Source organism: Prionailurus bengalensis, chromosome B2 (genome assembly GCF_016509475.1).
Source record: "Prionailurus bengalensis isolate Pbe53 chromosome B2, Fcat_Pben_1.1_paternal_pri, whole genome shotgun sequence".
Classification (NCBI taxonomy): domain Eukaryota; kingdom Metazoa; phylum Chordata; class Mammalia; order Carnivora; family Felidae; genus Prionailurus; species Prionailurus bengalensis.
Window position 1 is genome coordinate 104,643,327 of NC_057349.1, and position 26,293 is coordinate 104,669,619.

Consider the following 26,293-nt stretch of genomic DNA (forward strand, 5'->3'; position numbering starts at 1 on the left):
CATACAGAGTGTCCAGGCTTGCTGAATTTAGTTTCCCAAAGGGAATTCCTCCAGCATGTGGAATAATTTGGAAGAATAGCTAGTGATTCTCCATATTTCTTTGGGAATAAACCAGCTCCTTGTGTTTTCATCTTCATTCTGATTTATGTTTGAAAAACATTAAAAAGCATTTCTTGGCACTAACTATATTCACATCTTTCTAAAAAAAAGCCTTTAAAAGATCTTACTAAATTTAGGAGATAAAACAATGAAGTTAATAGAAGTAGACAGTAAGGAATGTGGAAGGAAAGGACCAGGAAACCAGGATTTTCATTCCATCCTGCTGTTTCATCATTCGCTGCTGACAGGCTAAACGGCCTCTCGGGGCCTTGCTGGTCCATCTGTGCAGTGAGGGGACGGGGTTTTGTGGTCCCCAAGGTTCTGCCGGTGCCCTGTGAGAAAGTATACATAATGGAGCTGTGTGTCATCCAGCTCTGTTTTGCCCTGGAAGCACCTCCCCCTTAGTGGAACTTTCGGGGGTTTTTTCAAAATACATTTTGAAGGTATGTGCCATTTGGATGAGGGTAACCTTGCATTCTGGACCCATGCAGGGTGATTCTGTGATGCAGTGTAGCTCATGGCATTTCACAGTTGGTTAATTGTGCTGAAGCCAGGTTACTTAACAGTGAGTGTTCACTGTGTGCCACGCATGGTACTAAGTGCTCCATGTATATTATTGTCTTTAGTCCAAATGCTAACATTATGGGATGGCTTCTGTTATTATCATGTCATAGCCAGCAAACAACCAAGTGCACAACTGAGAATTGAATCAACACTATCTGATTTGTATCTGGGCCACCTGGCACCACATCCTTTAATGTGCTTGTGTGTGTGTGTGTGTGTGTGTGTGTGTGTGTGTGTGTGTGTGTGGTGTGTGTATCTGCTCCATGCAAAAGCAAAACTGCTCTGTCCTTGAAAAATTTTTCAATAGGAATAGAATAGCCACTCTCCTTAAATCAATAGCAACAGCTATTACTTAATGAAGTCATCTGCAAATCATGAATTCTTTTCTCCTTTCCCTCCTACTCTGTTCCATAATGATTTAATTTGCTGGCATGCGACCTTTAAATTAAACTCCTTTTGAAGTTTTAAGTGGAGTTCTTATCTGGAAGGAAGAACATTTGTCACAGTTTTCAGATAAATTGCACTGTTCCTGGTCATCTATGAGGTTAGTGTGATTTCCTTTCATTCATATTTTTCTTCATTGAGTACACATAGTTCATATAGTGTTTATCGCTAACATTTGCCAAACACTGTGAGTAAAATATTTGCCTCATTAAATTGAATTTTGAATGTTTTCTTCTTGGTTATTGAGTAACTCCAGTCTCTCGCGTTTTCTGGATTTGTGTTGACAGCTCCTTTCCTTTCAAAAAGAAATAGTCTGATTGCTTATGTCATATGCGTTCTTAACAAATTTTTTTCTAGGTCAAAAGAAAGTCAAGAATATAATTTGTCTTTTTTTTTTAAGTTTATTTATCTTGGGAGAGAGAGAGTGTGTGCACATGAGTGGGGGAAGGGAAGAGAGGAGGGAGAGCACAAGCGGGGAGGAACAGAAAGAGAATCCCCAGCAGGCTCTGCACTGTCAGCACAGATCCCATCACGGGGCTCAACCTCACAAACTGTGAGATCATGCCCCGAGCCGAGATCAAGAGTCGATGCTAAACAGATTGAGCCACCCAGGTGCCCCATAGTTTGCCATCAGTGAATAGATTGTTACAAGGTTGTTGTATTCAGGTCTTGGGAACTTGTAGTATCTCTGACATAATAACTAGACCTGTTTTCTGCTTATAGCAGATTTCTTGTACCCTGTTGTCTGAAGGACTGAAGATGTGCACGGGGCATATACCACCATTTACACTACTTCTAAGACCTTTAGCCTTGAGATTCCATTTAACTAAAATCTATGATAAATAGGCTCCATTTAGACTGAGCAGAAATAAAGTTTACCTTTGACTACAGAATGAATGGTTATTTTATTAAACCCCATAATGCTTTATACTCACTAAAATTTCAAATGAGTATGTTTGACCCCCTTAGAAGAAGTGTTAATGGTACTACTGCCTTTACTGAAAGTTTTCTGTGTTCCTAGAATCTGGTTACTCTAGTGGCAATCGCTATAATGGCACAAAGAAAATTGCTTTAATGGGCCTTACCAGTAAGGTAAAAATCTATGCAGTGAATGAACTGTACAGAAAAATATATGAACAAGAATTGGAGTATGTGAACAGGAACATGGTAGCTGGCATATTCAAGGGAGAGAAAAAAAAAACTAGGAAAAGTGTGAATTGAGCTAACTCCCAAAAGCGTTGTGGAATTGAGAAAAGCAGAGAAGAAATTGGGTTTGAGGTCATAGCTTAAGGTTAGAAGTGGATGGGCTCAACAGCAAACATTCTGAGCAGAAGCACTGTTGTGGGGACAGACCAGACCCGTCCTGTGATTTAGGCAGTAACAACAACCTTTGCCTCCCACTCAGGGTTCACATGGGCTCTGAGCCCCTGACCTCCCTGCCGTTCCTGCTCTGTTACCTTTTCTGCTGCTCTCTCTGCTGGGTGCTGTTCATCCCCTTTACCGAATGCTGAATGTGCCTCACTAACCAAGGCCCAATCCAAATCTCACTTTCTCTTCAAGGCTCACCTTGCCCTTTTGTTTGCAAAACCTTTAAGAATATATATGCAAAGACTGAATCCTTAACATTATTTTTTAAGATTTTTTATGTCAAGCCAGCAGAATTGTTTGCTGATTTGGGGTTTTAAAAGTATCCTATTTCAGTGTTTAAAAAATACATATGATTGTCGTCTTAAAAGACTGAATGTTTGTTAATTCAAAACACTAGCCAAGATATAGAAACTGGTTGTCTTAGTGAAATCGGGAAGAGAGAGAGTAAAAAAAGTAAAAGGAATCAGGCTAGAGAAGAAAATAGATGGAGAAGCTGAACAGTCCTGCCGAGAGCAGAGTATCCTCTGGAAGCCAGCCAGACCTAGCGTCCCTCACCTGTGAACCTTCCTGCCCCGGTTCCCACTGTCTTCTCCCTGTGAGCCCGTCCACTTCTTACAGAGGCTGCAACTCATGTTAGGTACTGAGTTCTGCCAGCGACATCCCCAGGCTTCCTCTCCTCTGTCTCATGACGGATTCTTGTAGAATGGGGCTGGCTTCCCATAACGAATCAATTATTTATGTTTATTTGGGAGCTGAATCCAGTGCAGTGTGTATATACTAAAAGGCCGTGTGGACAGTCTGTTAGGCTGCATACTCCAGGAGCAAAACCGGGTTAAAAGAAACACAATGAAAGTTCTATTTGAGCACTTGAGTCCTCAATGAGAAGGAGGGTTTTTAGAGATGTTTATACTAAGTGCACCCCAAAGTCTACCTTACGACTCCTTTGTTCCTCTTATTGTTTCTGAGAAGCTCAAAGCTAGACAAGTGCATGGTAACTTTTTAAAAGCAATAAACCCTAGCACCTCTCTGAGGCTGCTTTACCCCAAGGTATCCTATATTCTCATTTTGTTCCAGCTTCTTTCTTCTGGAGGAGGCTAAATGTTTCAAGTCAGAGTCATCAGTGGGCTTGCTTCCTCCGGTGAAAACAAAACCTTCCAAGATGGTTTTGTGCCTAGCAAATAACATTTAAAAAGTATATGAGACAAAACTTAAAGTATATCTCTTTGAAGCAAGACCCTAAAACTTGTTCCAGGTTGTACCTGGAGGCATCTTTACTTTGCTTCCCCAAGGAAAATATTCCTGTTCCTTGTGCAGCTAATTTGTAAGGCCACATTTAGGCAATAGTGCCTTTATTCATTCATAGGCCACAGGCTCTTTAGGTCCTTTTGATCATGTCATCATGTCATCGTGTGCACTTCTTGGATCTTGCTATTTCCTGTGACATTAACAAGGAAAATATTACCAGCCGTTAGCTTTCAGCCCTGGGCTTGCAGTGACCCATGTATTGCTCTATTAATAAGCAAACCAAATGAGCCTGAAAACATTTTATTCAGAGACTAAAAATAAAGTCTGCCAGAATCATAAAGACAATGGCAAAGGCATATTTAGTTTTGTTTTAACAAGATGGCAGAGTGAGGAGAACGCTCTTCTGGCTCAGTAGAATAGACTTAGAGGACCCAGGCCAGAGAAAAATTGAGGGGCAAATACACCATGCCTGGGGATCTGTGATGAGAAAATATGTAAAAATATTTATATGATATTCCAGAAAGCAGTTTTACCACTGATGATTTGTGAATATTTATTCCGCTTGAGAGACTACATACCCTTTAAACAGTCTCTCAATGAATTCATTAATTATTATTCTCGGTATTTTATTTATTTAAGTATTTATTTATTTATTTATTTATCTTAATGTTTATTTTTGAGAGAGAGAGACAGAGCACAAGTCAGAGAGGGGCAGAGAGAGAGGGAGACACAGAATCTGAAGCTGGCCCCAGGCTCTGAGCTGTCAGCACAAGAGCTCAACGCAGGGCTCGAACTCAAGAACCATGAGATCATGACCTGAGCCAAAGTTGGGTGCTTAACCCACTGAGCCATCCAGACACCCCTGTTCTTGGTATTTTCTAATACTAAGTTATAACTACTTGTTGTTTATTATTCCTGTCCTATAATTATGAAATACTATATTTATATCAGGGATCAGCAAATGTTTTCTCAAAGGGCTAGAAAATAAAAATTACAGGCTTTAAATAGATACTTACGTAACCATTTTAAGATGGAAATGCCTTTCTTAGCTTGCAGGCTGTGGTTTGCCAACTCCAGTCTTTATGATCAACTGGTAAGTTTTGTGTGGTAGCTCTCCACCCATACACACTTCTGCAATTAGTAATCCTTTACTGTTTGCCTGACATCAAGAATGTAAAAAATGCAAACACAGTTCCTTTTCTGAAAGATCTCAGTCTCAGAAAGAAAACTACATAAACACACTACAAGTGTTTATTACTGTGTAGTGTGATGAATGTCATCACTGCGGTTCAGAGGCCTTGTGCCTGGGACAGGCTGCACAGAGAACACTGCCTTGTTTTTTTGTTTGGTTTGTTTTTTTTTTTTTATGTTTGTTTTTGAGAGAGAGAGAGTGGGGGATCCCAAGTGGGCTCTGCACTGACAACAGTGAGCCCATTGCAGGGCAGGGCTCGAACTCATAACTGTGAGATCATGACCTGAGCCAAAGTGGGATGCTCAACTGACTGAGCCACCTAGGCACCCCTTCCTTTTTTTTTAAACAGAGAACATGGCCTTGTGACAGGCCACAGACATTCCTGATCAGCAAAGGGAGGACAGTCCATTCCAGGAAGGGAAATAATATTTCTTCCTTAATGTAATACACTTGTTTTGTTTTATTTTGCTTTTCCTATCCCAGTGTAAGATCTCTGTTTCTAGATAATTGCATAGATAACTTCAGCTTCGTAACTACAAAGTACTCTTATAGAAATTCTGAGGAAAAGCCCATTATTCAGTAATTACACTGCAAAATCGGTATACCACTTAAGGAACTTGACCTCTGCTTCTTCTGAATGTGTTATTTTTTCTTTCACAGACACTGATCACCAGATAATTTAGATCTAAAACAAGACATGTAAGCAACTTACGTAACGTAACACTTAACATTATGTAAGTGATAAGGTTACTTAAGCTTTAGTCTGGAGTACTGTGTTTATTCCATTCCCAAATTTGTCAGTAACTAGTTTTGAGCCAAATCTGTAGTGTGTACTCATCTTTAGAATTTACTCATTAAAATCGAATTCATCTTTAACAGGACAGGGAGGAAGTAGGTGATTTCTAAGGCCCCTCCCACTTCTATATTCTGTGATTAGAATTAGAATCCATGCCAGTAGATCCTTTTTTTTGCCTCTAGAGAAATCTAACTTGATTTGCTCCAATCTCAAACTCTCACTTATTCAATTTCCAATCAATCCCAAAACCCTTGAACTGTGATACTGTGTTAATAGGGTACCACATAAAAAGGGAGAGGGAGAGGGAGAGGGAGAAGGGGGCATTTCTGGTGTCCTGAAAGTTATACAGTGCCCAAATGCCATATCACTGGAGAGGCACTATTGCACAAGTTCTGAAAGTAGACTGGCTGCATTTACATCCTGGCTCTGCTACATTCTGGCTTTGTGACTTTGGACAGGTTCCTTAGCCTCTCTCTTTCTCAGTTTCTCACCTGCAAAGTGGGAATAATATAGGTCCCATCTCACAGGGTTGGTATCGCAAGTGTTAAATACATTAATAGTTGTAAAGGTCTTAGAATTGTGTTGGGCAAAAGTAAGCACTCTAAGTATGTCAGTTATTTTTACAGACAAGATAATTGTATATAAATCCATGTAGAAAGTTTGGTGTTAAAACCATTAAAATGTTTTGAAATGAATGAGAATGGTGTAGGAAACTGCTCAAATGTGATGGCGAGCAAAAAGCACAGGTAAAACACTCTATGTGGTATGCTTAAAATTGCCATACAGTTACATATGAGTAGAAAATATCCTGGCAGAAATCACACCCAAATATTAGCATGTTTGGTAGCTGGTCTGAAAGAGAGCTCCTAATGAACTATGCTGCCCAGAATTTACACCCTTGTTTTCTTCTCCTTAAAAATGAGCCAGCGCCATGTAATCAGTAAAGTGCAGCAGAAATGACACCATTAGACTTCTTAGGCTGTGTCATAAGAGTCCTCGCAGCTTTTGCCTTAGTGTCTTGAACACTTGCTGTGGGGGAAATCCAGCCATCCTGAGACTAGAATGCTGCGGTAAAGCCCAAGCTAGCTAAGGAGAAAGATGTTTCAGCAGCCCCCACTCTTCCCGCCATTCCAGACAGGTGCCAGACAGTGAGTGAAGGAAACTTTAGGTGATTCCAGACCCAGTGACATTTGACTGGCACACCCCAAGTGAGAACAACCCAGCTGAATGCTGACCTCTGTCAACCCTCAAAACCATGAGATAGGATAATATAGTGCTGTTTTAAGCCACTATGTTTGAGGCAGTTTTTTATACGGCAGTAGAAAACCCAATATAACGGATTTCGTGTAGCAAGAATATATCATTTAAAAATTTTTTTTCTGATGTTTATTTATTTTTGAGACAGAGACAGAGCATGAACAGGGGAGGGTCAGAGAGGGAGGGAGACACAGAATCTGAAACAGTCTCCAGGCTCTGAGCTGTCAGCACAACAGAGCTCGACGCAGGGCTTGAACTCACAGACTGTGAGATCATGACCTGAGCCAAAGTCGGACGCTTAACCGACTGAGCCACCCAGTCGCCCCAAGAATATATCATTTAATAAAAGTAAGCATTTAATCTCATTAATCTCCTTCAATCATAAATTTCTTTAAACATTTTTTATTTTCAACGTCAGTGTAGTTTCAACCTTAACAATGTTATGTTTTATGTATATTTTTTAAGTTGTATATTTGGTAATTTTCAACCTACAGATTAAATTAGCAAGAGCAATACTTTAGCCACCCTAAATAAATACAAGTTTATTGGACTTTATACATGTAAAAAAGTGCAGGGTGCTCTAGGAATTATCTATCACCTATTACAGAGAATCTTGTTTTTTCTAAGACATATGTATAACATTTCTCTTGACAGTAACAAACAGGGCATATTGGAATGCTTTTTTTCATTGGGCTGTTCTTGTCTTAGAAATCTAAATCTGTGATTCTTAACCTCTCGGGAATCATATGATCCTGGCCCCAGGAATCTGATGTAGACTAGAGCACCTGCTCTGCTCCCCCAGATGCACACAAATATAGTCACAGGCACAGCGTTGCAAACAATGTTTGGATTTTATTCGCCCGCTGGAGGCCATGTGCGTACCATGGGTTAAGAATTCTGGTCGAGGGCATTATTACTCCTCAAGCAGTATTGTAGAGCATTACACTTAGATCCTGTGTAGTTGTGTTTGCTATATTAAGTAGATATTAATACTTTTCTATTTTATCAAGTCTACAATTTCAAGTTTTCTATTATAAAAGTAAAACCTCTGCCAAAATATGTGAATTAAAATCTAATTTAAAAAATTATTATTGTTGCCCTTTTCTTTTCTCTTTTTCTTTTTTAATCAACTTGGAGTAACTGGCCAGGTGGCATTTTGCAAAAATATATAGAGGATACACCTGATGCAGTACAGATTTGGGTGGAAACGTGTGGTGAAAAACAGATTAATGCCTCCTTAAAAGAACTGTTTCCCAAAGTTCCGTGTGTCCTAGGTACAGAAGTGGCACAGACTTACTAGCTCTTAGGGCTTTACTGTTTGTATAATACACTGAGACCAGATATTGGATAAGTCATCTTTAGTGACTGTAATCTTTATGCGCGTTCTGAAGTTGATTTCCTCCTCGTTAGTCATAGTTCTGCATACTTTTGGCTTTATTAGTAAGAAAAGATATTTCGAAGATGTTGAGGGTGTGTCAGCTAAAGTAATTAAGGAAACAGTGCACCCTTGTGATAAAATATAATCTTTACAATGCATGTTTGTTTGAAGACCAACCTATTTTTTGAAGAAACCTCAAATGCTTTTTGATTTGAGGTTAACAGGGGATAAACATCCCAAAAGATTTATTTTTTTCCTGTTGTAATCACTATGTACTTCAGCAACTGGTGATTATTGTCTCAGTTTCCTAAGTAGCTCACATTTGAAGTATGTGAGAAGTCAGAAGTGCTATGTGAATGTGCCTTAAATACTTGCTAATTTTAGTTTTATTTAAACTGTTCAAAAGATTTATGTTAACATAAGCCATGCATGTATTTATGTTCTGTAAATATGTATACAATAGGAACCTTTGAGTTATTCTTTGGAGGTGAACAAAAACAATTTAGAGCCTGTTTGCTTGTATTTCAAATGTTTCTAGAAGCATTAACAAATGTTTTCTTAATATATCTTGAATTGCATGGAGATAATAATTAGAATTATGACACTATTCCAAAGTATCTTGTTCTGGTTTTCTATTGTTCCATAAGAAACCACCACAAAACTTAGTAGCTTAAAGCCACACTTTGTTATTGTCACTGATATTCTGGTCTGAGTTGGGTGCTTTGCACTTGGGGTCTCCCACGTGGTTGCAGTCATCAGAAGGCCTGACTAGGTTGGATGTCTGAGGGGGCTCACTCATTGTTCTGGCAGTTAGAGCATGTGCACTTAAGCTCTTCTTCAGACTTGCTTCTCACAGCATGGTGGTCTGAGCTTGGTTGCACTTTTTACCTGGCCCTGGCTTCCAAGAGACAGAAAGTTGAAGTTCCCAGGCCAGTTAAGGGCTACTCCTGAAACTAACACAGTGTTACTTGGCCCCCATTCTATTGGTTGAAGTAATACAAGGGCCTGTCGGCATTCAAAGGAATGGAACAGTTCAACCCCAATTCTAGACACACATGAGGTGGGAGAGACTGTTGTAGCCCCCTTGGGTATTCAGTCCACTACACGTGTTTTCCTGTGATGTGATATGTATAATAAAGTGAACACACAGAAGAACATGCAAATACCCCTCCAATTATAATGAGCTTTAGTAAACATTAACTGTGCTTCTAGACTTCCTCAAAAATCATACAACCAGTATAGCAGGTGGCAAACCTGGAATTCAAACTTAGGCCAATCTAACTCCAAAGCACAGGCTTTTCTGCTTTACCTACAGAGTTACTACTCTCATGATAGATAAATGAAAAAGAATGTAAAATTAATACTGTGAAAAAAATCCCATCAGATATTTACCCTTGAATATATCTTTCCATTATAAGAAATAAAAATCATTTTTACAAACTTAAAACCTTGTTTGTTTAGATTCATTTTAACATAAGACACAAGTTTGAGAATTTTCATCAGGTAATATTAAACATGCTTGCTCTGATTTTGCACTTTTCGCCCAAATAGTGAGGATTTTCTTCTAGGAGAAAAAGGATTAAAAAAAAAACTATCGGGGCGCCTGGGTGGCGCAGTCGGTTAAGCGTCCGACTTCAGCCAGGTCACGATCTCGTGGCCCGTGAGTTCGAGCCCCACGTCAGGCTGTGGGCTGATGGCTCAGAGCCTGGAGCCTGTTTCCGATTCTGTCTCCCTCTCTCTCTGCCCCTCCCCCGTTCATGCTCTGTCTCTCTCTGTCCCAAAAATAAATAAACGTTGAAAAAAAAATTAAAAAAAAAAAAACTATCTGGTTTTATAAAGGTTTAATACAGCAGTAATATTCAAAAGTGTGGTCCCACTATCAGCTGACCTGGGAAATTGGTAGAAATGTACATTTTCAAGCCCCACCCAAACACACTGAATCAGAAACTCTAATAAGAGTGTTTTAACAAGCTCTCTTCGTGATTCTGATCACGGTAAAGTTTGAGAACCACTTATCTACAGAAATTCTCAAAGAATTGAAAGATTCTTCGAGGTCAATTTTTAAAAGATTGTCTACATAAAGCAGAGATAAATATTAGAGGAGGAGATGCTGTGGCAGTGGGTGTTCATTTTGACTAAAGTTATCTGGCTGTGACATCACCATGGAGGTGTAGATACTGGTGTAGACTAAGATTAAAATGATCCATCTACAGGTTTGCAAATGTCTAATCAGCCAGCCGTGAATCTGTGGAGCCCCATCGGACATCTGTGGAGTGGGGCACAGGAATGGATATTTGTTGCAAGTGCTACACAGACCATTGTGATCCCAGGTTTGGGAATCACAGATTCAAGCAGCATAATTTACTACCCCCTCTATTGGGTCAAACATATCAAGCCAGTCTCCCTTAGCGTTGTCTGTGTTCTTGCATTTAAGTGTTCAACCCCCTGTGGGGCACCGGGGTGGCTTAGTTGGTTAAACATCCAACTTTGGGCTCAAGTCATGATCTCACAGATTGTGGGTTGGAGCCCCATGTCAGGCTCTGTGCTGACAGCTGGGAACCTGGAGCCTGCTTCCAATTCTGTGTCTCCTTCCCTCTCTGCCCCTCCTCTGCTCTCTCTCTCTCTCTTTCTCTCTTTCTCAAAAATAAATAAACATTTTTTTTAAATTTATAAATTTTCAACCCTCATATCCTTTCCCTTCTCTTCACACTGGTCTCCAGCATAAGCTTTCTCTTTATCAGACAAGGTCCTTCATTCAGTGTGCCTATGTGTGACATCACACATCAACAGCAATTAATATGTATTGATTGCCTGTTAGGTATAAGGCTGTATGTTAACTTATAAAGATACTGTAAAATTAAGAAGCTCTGTCCTCTGAGAGCCTATGGCATACAATGAGGAAGGCAGGATATAGAGAGAATAATAGCAAGAGTCCTAGTTCTTAGATCTTAGAGTAATAATCCTTAATCCTAGCTGCACATTAAAGTTACTTTAATGTGGAGCTTTTGGGGAGCTTTTAAAAAAAATATCAGTGTCAGAGCACCTGGGTGGCTCAGTCAGTTAAGCTTCTGACTCTTGATTTCAGCTCAGGTCATGATCTCACAATTCAGGAAATTGACCCCCACATCAAGCTCTGAGCTGACAGCACAGAGCCTGCTGAGGATTCTCCTTCTCCATCTCTCTCTGCCCCTACCCCACTTGCACTCTCTCTCTCTCTCTCTCTCTCTCTCTCTCTCTCAAAATACCTAAATAAACTTAAAAGAATATATACCAGTGTCATCACCCCGGCCCTGACCAATTAAATCAGAATCTTCCAAGTAGGTCACGATACAGAGATAGAAGTCAAATACTGTTTAAGTATAAATTTTATAAATGATTTTTCATTACATTATGTACTTCATTTTCCAATTCTTATTTGTTGTCCTTTACCAACCATTATATTTAGCATGTAGATTTTCATTTCACTCAACCTAGATATTCTAGATTTCTTTATTTACAAATATATTAGATAGAAAAAAACCATAAAGGGACCCTAAAAAGGAAGTCTGTCCTAATATTAAATTTGTTTCATCGTTTGCCCTCTATAAATAAAAGCTTTCTCTTTATCAGACAAGGTCTGAGATTGCTTATCTCTGTTATCCTTCAAAAAATATTTCAGCATCTCTTGGCCCCAAATTTATGTAGTGTACATTTCTGAAATGTAATTAATTTCAGAAAATTAATTATATCATCTCTTGCAGCAGGTTCATTTGAACAATTTAGAGCTAAACATTTCAGCTGTTCACTAACATGCTGTTCTATAACTTGTAAAGGTTGTAAACATTTTAATCTCTCCTGTATCATGTTCTGCAGTGGGAGCAACAGACCTTAAGTGGAGGCTGATGGTGGAGGTGTTGGCATCCCAGCATCTCTAATCCCCTTGGCCAAGAGCTTTGAAAACTCCAGCCACAAATCACACAAACAGTAGTGACACAGTTAACAAGAAAAATGCTTACTTATTCCATGATAATAGAAATAGTGATGTGACACAATTGTCTGTTAAACTAAAAAAGTGTTTTTAATGTTCCAGTTGTGCTTTTTTTTTTTTTAACCACAAGAGGTCCCCAAATCCTCAGTCACGTTTGATACAAGCAGGACATTTCATGTGCATATCAGATTGTTGCAACACTTTGCTATTATTTTCATGACTCTTTATTAACCAATATTCTTAATATAAGAGGGCCAGTAAACTTTTATTCTTTAGAACTAGCTTTTTAAAAAATGTACTTTTAATCCCATCTGTATACAGAAAACACCAGCATCTAAGGATGTGAGAGGGATGCAAAGACTAGAAAAATGAGTTATATAAAGGGGCAGCGAAATAGAATTGCTTTAAAGTTAAGTAAAAACACAGGCGACTTTGTGTGTTGAGAACAAACAAGACCATTCTTTTCCTTCTACCTTAGGTGTAAATTCCCCATCTTGTGCAGTCAGTGTTAATTTATCAAGATAAAATTATATTTAGGGGCGCCTGGGTGGCGCAGTCGGTTAAGCGTCCGACTTCAACCAGGTCACGATCTCGCCGTCCGTGAGTTCGAGCCCCGCGTCAGGCTCTGGGCTGATGGCTCGGAGCCTGGAGCCTGTTTCTGATTCTGTGTCTCCCTCTCTCTCTGCCCCTCCCACGTTCATGCTCTGTCTCTCTCTGTCCCCAAAATAAATAAAAACGTTGAAAAAAATTAAAAAAAAATTATATTTAAACATGATTTTTTCAGTAGGGGTAAAAAAATGGAAGGTAATTTAGATACAATGACTTTGACAGGACATGAATAAGACAATTTTTTGTCATTCACAGTTAGATTATATGCTACAAATCATATTATTACTTTGACTTTAAATAAACATAAATATCCCTGGGTCTGCCCCTGCACTAATTTAAGTATTCATTCATTGAATGACTGTTCCATGCTAAGCAGAAAGTCAGGCTCCCTACCCTTAGGAGGTTACAGTCACTTCAAGGAGATAATTTAATAGACCATTATTATCCAATGTAGTGTGTTCAACCTAACTTCCTTTGGTTTAATACCTTGATTTAGTTCAATAAAAATATGAGTGTGTATTATAGACAACAGTACTATATTAGAAACTCCAAAATTGCTAAGAGACCTTAATTGTTCCCACCACAAAAAAGAAAAGATAGTTATGTGACATGATAGAGGTACTAGCAAACGCTAAGGTAGTAATCATATTGCAATATAGAAATACAGAAAATCAACACATTGTACATCTTAAACTTACACAATGCTTATATGTCAGCTAGATTGCAATAAAAATAAAATTTAAAGAAGATGGATGTGTATTGTGTAGTTATATCTCCTGTTCCTTTAACGATTTGAGGTTACGGGAATAACTATATATTCCCCAACAGCAGCCAGTGATTGTTTATAATAATAGCAACCCATAGTCTACTATTGGGCAACTGTTTGTACAGGACTTACCTTTTTTAGTTCACCTTAATCTGTCTTGTGAACAAAATGAGGACACCCATATTATTGCCACAGAGAGTCATTTTCTCCAACTAAGGTATTATGTTTGGACTCTTTTGGATTAACTCTAAAGAAAACTAATAAAACTAATTTAGGCAAGAATTTTCAAATACAGTATTTAAATGTACGTGCTTTATTTTGTTATTCATTTGGAAATGGAATAGTTTTGTAGCAGTAATTCATATTTTGATCACTAGATGACACTGAGTACATACAGCTAAGGAAAAAATAGCCTTTTTTCTTAGCTGTTGTTTCTTTCTTTCTTTTTTCTTAATGTTTATTTATTTTTGAGAGAGAGAGAGTGAACAGAGGAGGGGTAGAGAGAGAGGGGGACACAGAATCCGAAGCTCCAGGCTTGGAGCTGTCAGCTCAGAGCCTGATGCGGGGCTCAAACCCGCAAACTAGGATATCATGAACTGAGCTGAAGTCTGCCACTTAACCAACTGAGCCACCCAGGAGCCCCTCAGCTGTCGTTTCTGAATATAGATGCTTAAGTATGTAAATGTTTTCAGCATTATATACACATACCTTTTGTTTTCCATCCCGTAATAGTTCTATTGCTATAGAAGCTTTGTTTTTCTGGGAAATTCTGAGAGGGACACTGCCCCTGCCCTTTACTTCGATAATCATTCACCAAACAAATTCTTAGCTATTTCATTTTATTAATTTTCTCTGCCTTAAATTAGCCCTTTCTTACTACTACCTTCTCTTCTCTGTAGACTTTTACTTAAGGGTCATTACATAGTTTGTACAATATTAAGAGATTAGAGAGATTTACATAGTGTTCCTGTACGGCAAAACACAAGAAGAGTGTGAACTTTGTTTTTGTTCTGGGTCTCTGTATGTCTGTATATTATTCTCATATTGTAACATGGGAGGGGGTGGGGGTTGTTATTTTTTGGTCTGGTTGTGATTAATTCTTGCAGTATATCATTTTCTGAGTAGAGGGACTGTAGGCTACAAATAAGAGATATACTTGATATTTAAGCTGTTGTTAAATTGAGTCATGTGACCGGAAGTTCCCAGTTTGACTGGTACCTTCAGCAATGGTTAGTTCATTCAGTGTCTTTTTTTTTTTTTTTTTTTTCAACGTTTATTTATTTTTGGGACAGAGAGAGACAGAGCATGAACGGGGGAGGGGCAGAGAGAGAGGGAGACACAGAATCGGAAACAGGCTCCAAGCTCTGAGCCATCAGCCCAGAGCCTGACGCGGGGCTCGAACTCCCGGACTGCGAGATCATGACCTGGCTGAAGTCGGACGCTTAACCGACTGCGCCACCCAGGCGCCCCATCATTCAGTGTCTTAATCAGAAACCTGATGATGTCATCAGGAACCCAGGTTCCTTTCAGATTTCCACTTGGCCATCCTGGTTATGTCAGATGTGAGCTTTGTGTTGAGGAGAGCTGCTGCCCTTCTAGGTGGAATGTGCAAGCCTAGCAAAGCACAGAGTAGAAGAGGGGACGTATACTCGTATGTAGATGTCTTCTTGGTGGTGTATTCAAGATTCCAGAGAGTCTCAGAGTTCTCAGGTCCCACTGACCAGTCACAGGGCTCCAGCACTTCCTAAACAATTCACTGCACTGCAGGCGGAAGGAATCACCAAGACAGGTTCAACTGATAGAGACCCAAGACCTCCCTGAGCACCCAGCCCCTCAGAAGAGGGTGCAGCCTCATAGAAAAGCAGTGTCTCCAGCCAAGGAGAAGCGGTGGGATTTGGGCAGGCAGACAACAGTGTTTGCTACCATTTCTGGTCTTTGTTTCATTTTGGCTTTTTGCTTAGAGACTCTTCTTCCTCTTGCTATTCTTGAAATAATAACTTTGATTATCTGTTATTTTAAGTGCGTGAGACTGTACAGAATTAAAGGTATAGCCCACATCTGTGGCAGAGTTTATCATTCATTACAAGCTCTTTCTCCTGTGGTTTTGTTTATGCTTGTGTCCTTTTCTTAGTAGTTAAAGAAGTTGGGTTCTCTTTTTCTGTTTATTAATGCTACCCCTCACAGAACAATACCTCTGAAGTACTTTATGAATCTAGTAGCATTTCAGGCAAACCTGCAAGTGTCTGCTAAGTATGCACCACTCTCAAGGCACCCTGACAAGCATTGTGGGTGGGTCTGACCAGAACTTCTGGAGATACTGGCACCATCTGTCCCAGAGCTCAGACTGACCCCTTGGACTCTCTAAAGACTCAAAGGGTCAACGCCTGCTGGCCCTGCTCAGTGATTGAAGTCCTTTTGCTGTCAGTTGCTGTGCCTTCTGACCTTTTCTAGCTGGTTTTTCCATTTGACATCTCAGCACCTCTCACAGGCTGTACTAGACTGGCTTTCTAGTCTGAATTCCATCTGCAACACAATTGTGACTCTGAAGAACCCAGCTCCCCTCTCACTGGCTTCATGCCAAAGATGCCTTTCTGGGGCATTATCTGAATAGTTATTTGTCATTTGTATTCAGCAAATATTTGTTGAATGATTGAAAGAATATTTATTAATTGACATTCCAAATGCAGTAAGGTTTTTTCCGGACTCAAAACTGCTGATTAGGGGCGTCTGCCTGGGTGGCTCAGTGGGTTAAATGTCCTACTTCGGCTCAGGTCATGTTCTCATGACTCGTGAGTTCAAGCCCCAAATCAGCCTCTCTGCTGTCAGTGCAGAGTCTGTTTCAGATCCTCTGTTCCCCTCTCTCTCTGCTCCTCCCCCATTTGCTCACTTGCACCCACATGAGAATGTTTCCTCTTTCTCTCTCGAAAATAAACATTTTTTCAAGAAATTAAAAAACCCTGCTGATTATATTCTTTTTTATGTTATCTATTTTTTTAAGTTTTTATTTATTTATTTTGAGAAAGAGTGCACAAGTGGGGGAGGGGCAGAGAGAAGGAGGGAAAGAGAGGATCCCAAGCAAGTTCCATGCTGTCAGCTCAGAGCCTGACTTGGGGCTCAATCTTGAGAACTATGAGGTCATGACCTGAGGTGAAATCAACAGTCAGTCACTTAACTGATTGAGCCACCCAGGCACCTCTGTTATCTATTTCAATAGTTTATCAGTTCTTATCAAATATCCAACATTCTCAGTTGACATTTTCATTCGTCATGTCCTTAAGTAAAGAATAGGAAATATTCTCCTTTTTTTTAATGTTTATTTATTTTTGAGAGAAAGATCGAGCACGAGCAGGAGAGGGGTAGAGAGAGAGGGAGACACAGAAACCAAAGCAGATTCCAGGCTCCCAGCTGTCAGCCGGATGCAGGGCTCAAACTCTCAAACCACAAGATCATGACCTGAGCTGAAGTCGGATGCTTAACCGACTGAGCCACCCAGACTCCCCAGAACAGGAAGTATTCTTAAGAAGCAGTTAACAATGGCATCATTGCTATGTTTGAACCAAGTTTTTCTCTTTTTATCTATAGCTTTGAGAGAGATGAACTTGTTTGAAGAATATACAGAGTCAAACAGTTTTTTTTAGAAGTGAATCTGTCTCTGTCTCCTGGACTTTTGGAGTTCAAAGTCCTTTGGCTTCAACACTGCTTTGTTGGAGAGACAAGGGAACTTCGGATCCCCCTACTTCTCTGCCACGTTGGCCCCTCCTCTCAAACAATTTTTTTAAAGAGAAATCTCTTTGACATTTTTATTTTTCAGAAAACTGTGGAATATATTTTCCAGAAATAAAGAGAGATCCAGGCAGATATTTACACACTTGTCCTGAATCTGTGAAAAAGTGGCTTCGACAGCTAAAGAATGCTGGGAAAATTCTGTTGTTAATTACAAGTTCTCACAGTGATTACTGTCGACTTCTCTGTGAATATATTCTTGGGTAAGTAATGAGTCATTCCATTTTCATGGTCTTCTACAATACTGGATAACAAATTAGGCTCGTGCTGTTTTAAAAGTGCTTGACCATGACCGTATCCTTATATTAGACAATGCTGAGAGACATGTAGTTGTTTCTCGTAACATCCCTCAACATCTGTCGACAGCAACACCACCCAGGTACAGTTTAGCAAAGCAGTGTTACCGGGGGCCAGCCTACCGGTGGTCTGGGCTTTAGATGTTCTGAAAGGTTGGTAAACGACATGTCCTTCAAGCAGTGTTCCATGAATTTGGTTTCTCAGCTTTGGATGACTGTTGAGGGACATGGAGTTGTAGGTTTCACTCCCAGGTACATACAGACCTGGAGTACAGCGCCTCTAGCCATTTGAGTGGGGAGCCGTGTACTTCACCATTTTGCACAGTCGGCGATGGGCCTGACATCCTTGAAAATCGAGGCAGTACAAATGCACAGACTTAAGACACATATGGGTTCAAGGCCTACCTTGCAACTTGCTCTGAGACCTGAGGTATGTTCTTGCGCCTCTCTCATCCTCGATTTCGTCATCTTAAAAATGGGACAATAATATCTCATAGGTGTGAGAGGGGAGTTTTGTTTTTTTTTTTATGAAATTTATTGACAAATTGGTTTCCATACAACACCCAGTGCTCATCCCAAAAGGTGCCGAGAGGGGAGTTTAAATAAGCGTAACACAGGTGAAGTATGAGAGTAGTTGATAAGTTTCAGGACGTCTTAATACTTCTGTCATTCTTGTGAGCAATACCAGGGAATATCCATGCTCAGAGCCAGATTCTAAAATGGGCTACTAGATCTCCCTAACGTTTCCTAGGATTTCAGCAAATACTGAATTGCTGGGAATATGAAGCAAGTTTAACCCTCACAACTGACCTCTGGCTGACTTGTTTAGCCTCCTGGTGTCCATGTTCCTCAGCACATGTGAGCCTAGATGGGTCTGTGATATACTTAGATCTGCCAGTAGATTTTCTGCTTTTTAATAATACATAAACCTGGGGTCCTTGAAGTGAATTAAGGTGGAAATCCTGGATGCCTTGCCCAGTGCCTCTCAGACTGTGAGACTATTTGCTGTCCTGATAATGGGACCATGCTTCAGAATAAGCACTCTTACCTTCTTTGTCATTAGCATAGATAACCAAAGTTTTTCTTCCTATCTTACGGTCTCTTTAGCATAGTTTAGATTTGTAGTTACTGTCTTCCCCATTGCTGTAATGAATCCCATCTACCCTTTGCCATCCCAAATGATCCTTAATGTAGTATTAAATACAGGCCAAAAAACAATTATTGTTGTTATCTAAAAATTACCACATTATAAGAGCACACTGATTTTCAAAAGAAGATGCCTTCTTCATATGTGAACACTCTAAAAGATATCACCTGACTTGATCATGCTAGCTTTCTGTAGGACCCATGTAACACACAAAATTATCAATACCTTTTCCTGCTAATAAATCGAGACAAAGTTCAGGGCCCACATTTGAAGATACAGCTCATGAATATTTTTGTTGTTAGAAGCCATTGAATTCACTCACTGTAACTATTACCATCATGAGAAAGCCAGCTTCGCACCCAGAGTTAATGAGTTAATACGCATTTTTCCCCTTACGTTTATACTTCAAGGTTTCGTCAGGAAAAGTTTTGCTCAACCACTTCCTATTTCTGTATATAAAATATATAGAAACCATGCAAAAGTTAATCAAAAGGTAAGAAATGATTCTGTGGTCTGATAGGTAAAGATGAAGTTCTGTTTTATATGGGCTTTTTCTAATTTCTTAAAATTATGAAAAATATTGTTGCTTTTTAGGAATGATTTTACAGATCTTTTTGACATTGTGATTACAAACGCATTGAAGCCTGGTTTCTTCTCCCATTTACCAAGTCAAAGACCTTTCTGGACGCTCGGTGAGTTAACATTTTGTTTCTTCCTTATTTAAGATTTGTTCATTCAGGTACTTCATAAGTACCTGTTGGCTGACAATCAGGTGCAAAGTTCTGTGTTAAATACAACCAGGGGTATACAAGTGATACCAAGTCTTCTTCCCCCCTCACAGAAATGCATAAACAAATACTGCTACTTAGCAGGTGAATAAATGCATGGGATGATCATAGGCCATGTTACCTGTCATGACGAATGTGCCTGGGAAAAAAAGAAAAAACCAACAGGAAATGCCTGCCTGCTGAGTAAACCAGGAGGGCACTTTAGAGGGGCTGACCAGGGAAGGCCTGTCCAAAAAAGTCAGAAAAGGTGACTTACCAGGCAGGACCTGAGGGACAGGTAATGAGAAGAGCAGAGGAGGGGTGGCAGTAGTTTGAGACAGTTCCAGTGATGGAGAAGAGGCCAGCGACTCATGGGAAGAGAGAGGCGGGGAAGTTAAGGAAGCACGCAGCCTCATACACTGAAAATGGGTTTGAGGTGTACGGGTAATCTGGAGAGCTCTTTGGCTGAGGGTGGTGAATGGATTGAATGTGGGAAGAATAGAAAGAGGAAAACCATGAGGGTGCCTAGGTGGCTCAGTCGGTTAAGTGCCTGACTTAGGCTCAGATCACAATCTCCAGTTTGAGTTCAAGCCCCTCATTGGGCTCTGTGCTGACAGCTCAGAGCCTGGAGCCTGCTTCGGATTCTGTGTCTCCCACTCTCTCTGCCCCTCCCCTGTTTGCACTTTGTCTCTCTCTCTCACTCTCAAAAATAGAGAAAGGAAGGAAGGAAGGAAGGAAGGAAGGAAGGAAGGAAGGAAGGAAGGAAAAGAAGGAAGGAAGGGAAGGAAGGAAGGAAGGAAGGAAGGAAGGAAGGAAGGAAGGAGAAAAAGAAAGAAAGGAAAGAAAGAAAGAAAGAAAGAAAGAAAGAAAGAAAGAAAGAAAGAAAGAAAGAAAGAAAGAAAAGAGAAAAGGAAAGGAAGAAGGGAGGAAGGAAATGAGGGAGGGAAGGAAGGAAGGAAGGTAGGAAGGGAGGGAGGAAGGAAGGGAGGGAGAGGGGGAGGGAGGAAGGGCGGGAGGGAGGGGGGGAGAGAGGGAAGAAGAAACCAGGCACTAAGTGTGTCCCAAGTAAGACACCGTGGTAGTTTGGTCTGAGGAAGTAGTACTGGAGATGGAGAGGGGACATATTTAAGATGCATTGTGGAGATGGACAGTAGGACTTGGTGATGCTTTCAGAAGCAGCAGATGAAAAGATAATCAAAAATGACTTGTTGATTTTTCTTTTTTTTTTTAATTGAGCAAAGGAGTGAATCCTCATGTAGCCGTGAGGAAGGTTACAGAAGAAAAGTTTGTATGGGGTGGTGTGGTGATTAAGAAATCATGTTTTGACATGCCTACAAATTCTTCAGCGGGGACTAACAATTAGGAAATTGTATGGATGAGCGTGGGGTCCAAGGGGAACACCTTTAGGGTCAGCGTATAAATTTGGGAGAGTCATTAACTCACAGAAGGATATTTTAAAGCCATGGGCTTATATGTGTGATACAGAGAGAATGACGGAGATAGAAACCAGACTGCAGATAGGTTCTTCTGCATAATAGTTTTTTAAACAGTTCATCCTTCTGTTTCTCAATACTTTTCAATTAAACAGACATAGTGCAAAAATGCAGTAACTTGTTAGCATAAGTTAATACATTTGTGGTCCCCAGTGTATTAAAAAATTTGGTGTATTTTTAATGTGCATTGTTTTCTGTTACTGGCGTGTGTGAAAATTTAATAAAAATCTCTGTAGAACAACGTACGTACTATAATAGGTATAGAACAGGTATAGATTTTCTTGGAAGAAAATACAAAAATCCTGCAGATAAAAACAAACATTGTTGAGTACTTAGTTATGTGTTTAAATATAAATTTGTGAAGAGGGGCGAAACATTTAATTTTTGTTTGTTTGTTTAACAGAGTATTATTTGAATCCCTGATGTTATTTCTTAACAGCAAGGATTTATATGAGACATTAAACCAGTATATAAAAACCACCATCACTTTCTCACTTTCTGCTAGACCAGGGTTTCTTAACTGTTGCACTCCTGAGATTTGGGGCCAGATATTTCTTTGTTAGTGGGAGTGGGGGTGCCATCCTATATGTTATAGGCTGCTTAGCAGCATCCTTAGCCTCTAATCATCTCACCTCCCAATTTGTGACAACCAGAAATGTCTCCAGACATTGTCAAATTTGCCCTGAGGTCCAAAATTGCCATCATTGAAAACAACTGTACTAGGCCATTCTCATGGACATATATGCATATTCTCATATCTTCAGTTTACAAGAACAAAATATGCCCTTGGGGTGCCTGGATGGCTCAGTCAGTTAAGTGTCTGACTCTTGACTTCAGTTCAGGTCATGATCTCAGGGTTCATGAGTTTGAGCCTGGCATAGAGTTCCATGCTGACAGTGCAGACAGAGCCTGCTTGGGATTCTGTCTCTCTCCCTCTCTTTGCCCCTCCTGCACACACACACACACACACACACACACACACACACACACCCTCTCTCTCTCTCTCTTCCTCAAAATAAATAAATTTTTAAAAAAAGATTCTCTAATTCATGATGCTGTATTGTAGTGTTTGTTTTGCTGCTGATTCTGAGTCTTTGCCTACCTGTAACTACTTTGTTTCCACTGCTGGTTTCCCCTCGTCTTTCTCCCTCTCTGTTAACAAAATATTTTATTGCAGTAAGATATTCATTGTGCTCAAAATCAATACAAAGTAAGTTATTAAAATTATTTTCTTATAAATGAAACTATGGGGGCACCTGGGTGGCTCAGTCGGTTAAGCATCTGACTTCGGCTCAGGTCATGATCTCACCGTTCGTGAGTTCGAGCCCTGCGTCGTGCTCTGTGCTGACAGCTCAAAGTCTGGAGCCAGCTTCAGATTCTGTGTCTCCCTCTCTCTCTGCCGCTCCCCCACTCACACTCTGTCTGTCTGTCTCTCTCTCACAAGTAAATAAGCATTAAAAGAAATTTTTTTAAACAAATGAAACTATGTAGTTAATAATAGCTATGAGTAAACAGCAACACAAATGTAGCCTCTAAATCAGTATGTAATCTTCTAAAGATTGCTAACAATAGTAAAGGAAAAATTTGTTGACCATTGTTGTTGAATTCACTGATTTCCATTAAACAAAAAAAGTCTTCCATGTGTTCAAGACAAATAAATTTATTCCTTTGAAGAGTAACCAGAGAAAAGTCTGATTCAGTCCTATATATGCAGTTCAGTGAATTTTTTGGTTAAATGGCATATTTTCCAAGCTTCACACCTATTTCTCAAACGGAGTTTTCCTTAATGTTAATGTCAAAGCATTCTATATTTCATATTATAAAGTGTCTACATGAGTTTTTAGTCAGTTTGGAACTAATATCCATGGTATCACATTTCTCTTTAAAGGTTGATGTTTGGCAGCATTCTATCTTAGCCTTCCTTTCTTCTCTTGCTGTCTTCAGCTACCACTCTGACGGTTTCAGCTAGTACCTATATGAGTGACTCCCAATTCCTTATCTCTAGACCTCACTTTTCCCCCGACTTACAGAGAGGCATATTTCTATCTGCCTTCTAAATTCTCCACACCCTACAGCCCCAGCATTGCAGGAAACTTGGGATGTGCTTATAACTCATTAACCTCCCCTCCCATCTTGGGATGCTCCTCTTCCCATATTCTGTAATTCCATTATAACTTTTCCAACAGATCTTACCCAAACCAGGAAGATCAGTCATCTTCTGTTACTCTCTCCCCTTCACATCACACCTGCCTTCAGTTTTCTCAGATTGGTCACCTACCATATTCCTGCCACTGCCCTTATCATCCCTTGTATGAACTGATACATTCACATCACTACTGGGTATGACGGTACTTAATAACTGATGTCCCGCCCCTATCAGCCTTGTAACCCTCAAACCACCCGTCCTCCATATGGCTGTTAATGTTATCATATCATGCAAATCATGTCAGCCTGTTCTGGTAACTTCCAGTGTCATGTAAATCAAATCACTGCTCCAAATGGTTAAAAGTAGAAGTAAAATAAGGCAAAGGACGCATCTGGGATGGAAGGCACTGGGTGAGCGTGTCCTTGCAGCTGTCGCACAGGCCTGACGTCATCCATTGTCATGGGGACAAGAAAGGGGGAGAGTTGCGTCCGAGTTGGCAGGGGGCTGAGTGCCTCCTTCTAGGCAAAATATGCAGCATCCTGCCCCATCGCTGTGATTTGGCTTTTTGCCAGTGCGAAAGCCTGGGGAGGGGGTGGGGAGGTGTAGAGGAGAGGAGTCCATCTTGCAAGATTGTAACTTCATTGAGGAGAGTGACGATATCTTTTTCACTGCTGTGTCCCCTGTGCTGTCAGCTACCCATCCTCCTGCCCTCAGTTTGAAAACCGTGATTCCCAACTTGCTATCTTTGGTTTCTTGGCCTCACCTGTCACCAGTACACTCTGAAATCTTTCCCTGAGACTTCCCTGGAGCCTCATACCACATTTCCTCCTGCTCACAGCTCTGCTCAGTATTCTGAAATGAGACTTGATATTCTCCTTCCTCCTAGAAAGTGCAACCGTACACGCTGGCCCCTTTATAATCTTTATCTTCATTACTTGACTATCTAGTGAATTGCCCCCCAGCTATAAACCTCCAGTGTCTTCACCCTTTCACATCCAGCATGTTGTACATCAAGTCCTGTTTAAACTACCTCCTGTCTGCTCTCTGTTTCTTTCCCATTAGGCCTTCATTACTCTTCCCTGTGAGTCTCTTACCTCATCCTCCTGCCCTTACTTTGTATCTCTCCTTTCTTCCATCTCTTGCCTGCTGCCCTCAAATACTTGGCACATATTTTCATTTAAATATAAATTTTAAATATATTTTAATAACTTTAATATATGTTATATGAGTCACTTATTACTTACTGTGAAGCATACAGTATAGTTAATCACATACACACAGAATCTCATTGGCTCCCCACTCCATGAAGCATCTAAGGCGATTCTGAACCTGGTTGCTAAGTTACCTTTTCATCTGCACTCTGTCTGATCCCTCCAGATGCCCATTAGTCTGGCCTTGCCAAAATGAATGCCTTCTGTTCTTCTATCAGGTTTTCAATCCTGCTGTTCTCTCCACATCAGTGTTTCCCAGATTTTAATGCACACTCACACCACCTAGGGATCTTGTTAGAATGGAGATTCTGATTCAGTAAGTCTGTGTAGAACCTTAGATTCTGCATTCTAAATTTTTTTTTAACGTTTATTTATTTTTGAGAAGAGAGAGAGAGAGCGTGAGCGGGGAAGGAGAGAGAAAGAAGGAGACACAGAATCTGAAACAGGCTCTAGGCTCTGAGCTGTCAGCACAGAACCCGATGCGGGGCTCAAACTCACATACTGAGATCATGACCTGAGCCGAAGTCGGACGCTCAACCGACTGAGCCACCCAGGTGCCCCTAGATTCTGCATTCTAAACAAATTTTCTGGTGAAGCAGATACTACTGGTCAGATCACCAATGACAGATTTTAGTAACCCTAAGAGAGAAGTTCTTAGAGCCATTAATTGAAGATTGTTATTCTGAAAAGAAACAAACTTCCCATCATATTAGGTATGGAAATGAGCTAGATAGTTAAAGAATAAACTAAAGGAAAAGACTTTTAAAGAATTAACTGCTATTAGTTACTAAAGAATTATGAATATTAAAGAATTATGAATTATAACCCCAAACCAAAGTAGATAAAGGTTTTGCTTTCTATTCTATTAAATTTGCTCCTACTCACTGGTAAGGTATTTATTTCTCTTAAGATGTAATTTTCCTTTTATGGCTCCCAACACAGACAAGCATTTTAGCAGATATTTTCATTAAAAAGTGTCTTTTTAAGGGAGGCACCCGTCTGGCTCAGTTGGTAGAGCATGCGACTCTTGATCTTGAGGTCATGAGTTCAAGCCCTACATTGGGTTTAGAGCTTACTTGAAAAAATAAATTTTAAAATACAGCATTTTCAATATTAAGCCAATATAAAAATTATTACAACATATTTGGGGCACTTGGCTAAGAAGAGCCTGACTCTGATCCCGGGGGTCATGAGTTCAAGCCCCACATTGCATGTGGATATCACTAAAAAAAAAGCTTACTTTTTAAATGTCTTATTGCCCATGCCAAAGAATAAATGGAGAAAGTATGTATAAAAAAATGCACAATTGGGAAAAAAAATTTTCTAACTCAAAATTGAAGAAGGGATATGTAAGAGAAAATATTAAATGTCCAGTCAAGTCCACATTATATAGAAAGGAGTTCAGGAAATCAAAAGAATTAGAGATATATTTTTAATTATAAATCATTGCTAAGTAAACCTCTACCAAGTCAGAGATTGCTACCAGAATATTAGCATCCTGAGGACAGGGACTTGGGCCATCTAGTTCACTGCTATAAACCTCGTACCTGAAGTGTTCTGTAAAAGATAGTTGAAATAAAGAGCAAAAGAAAAAAAGAAAATGAGTTTTTTCCATCTCAGAGTCTATTTGATCCCACCAAGCTGTGAGGATTCTCTCATGTTTGTAACTTTTTCCTTATAACAACAAAAGATTGGCAACATCTCACATAGCTACCAATAGATGACTATTAAATAAATTATGGAACATGCATCTATTTTAAAAACT

The 26,293-nt window shown here is 39.9% G+C and overlaps 1 protein-coding gene across 2 annotated transcripts in view; it reads left to right on the forward strand.

Moving 5' to 3' along the window:
• NT5DC1 (5'-nucleotidase domain containing 1) overlaps nt 1-26,293 on the forward strand; it is a 142,415-nt gene that overhangs the window by 96,627 nt on the left and 19,495 nt on the right. For both annotated transcript variants that reach the window (XM_043592158.1, XM_043592159.1), the window contains exons 7-8: nt 17,497-17,671; nt 19,506-19,603. In XM_043592158.1, the coding sequence (XP_043448093.1) occupies nt 17,497-17,671; nt 19,506-19,603 (273 nt within the window). The remainder of the gene's footprint in view (nt 1-17,496; nt 17,672-19,505; nt 19,604-26,293) is intronic.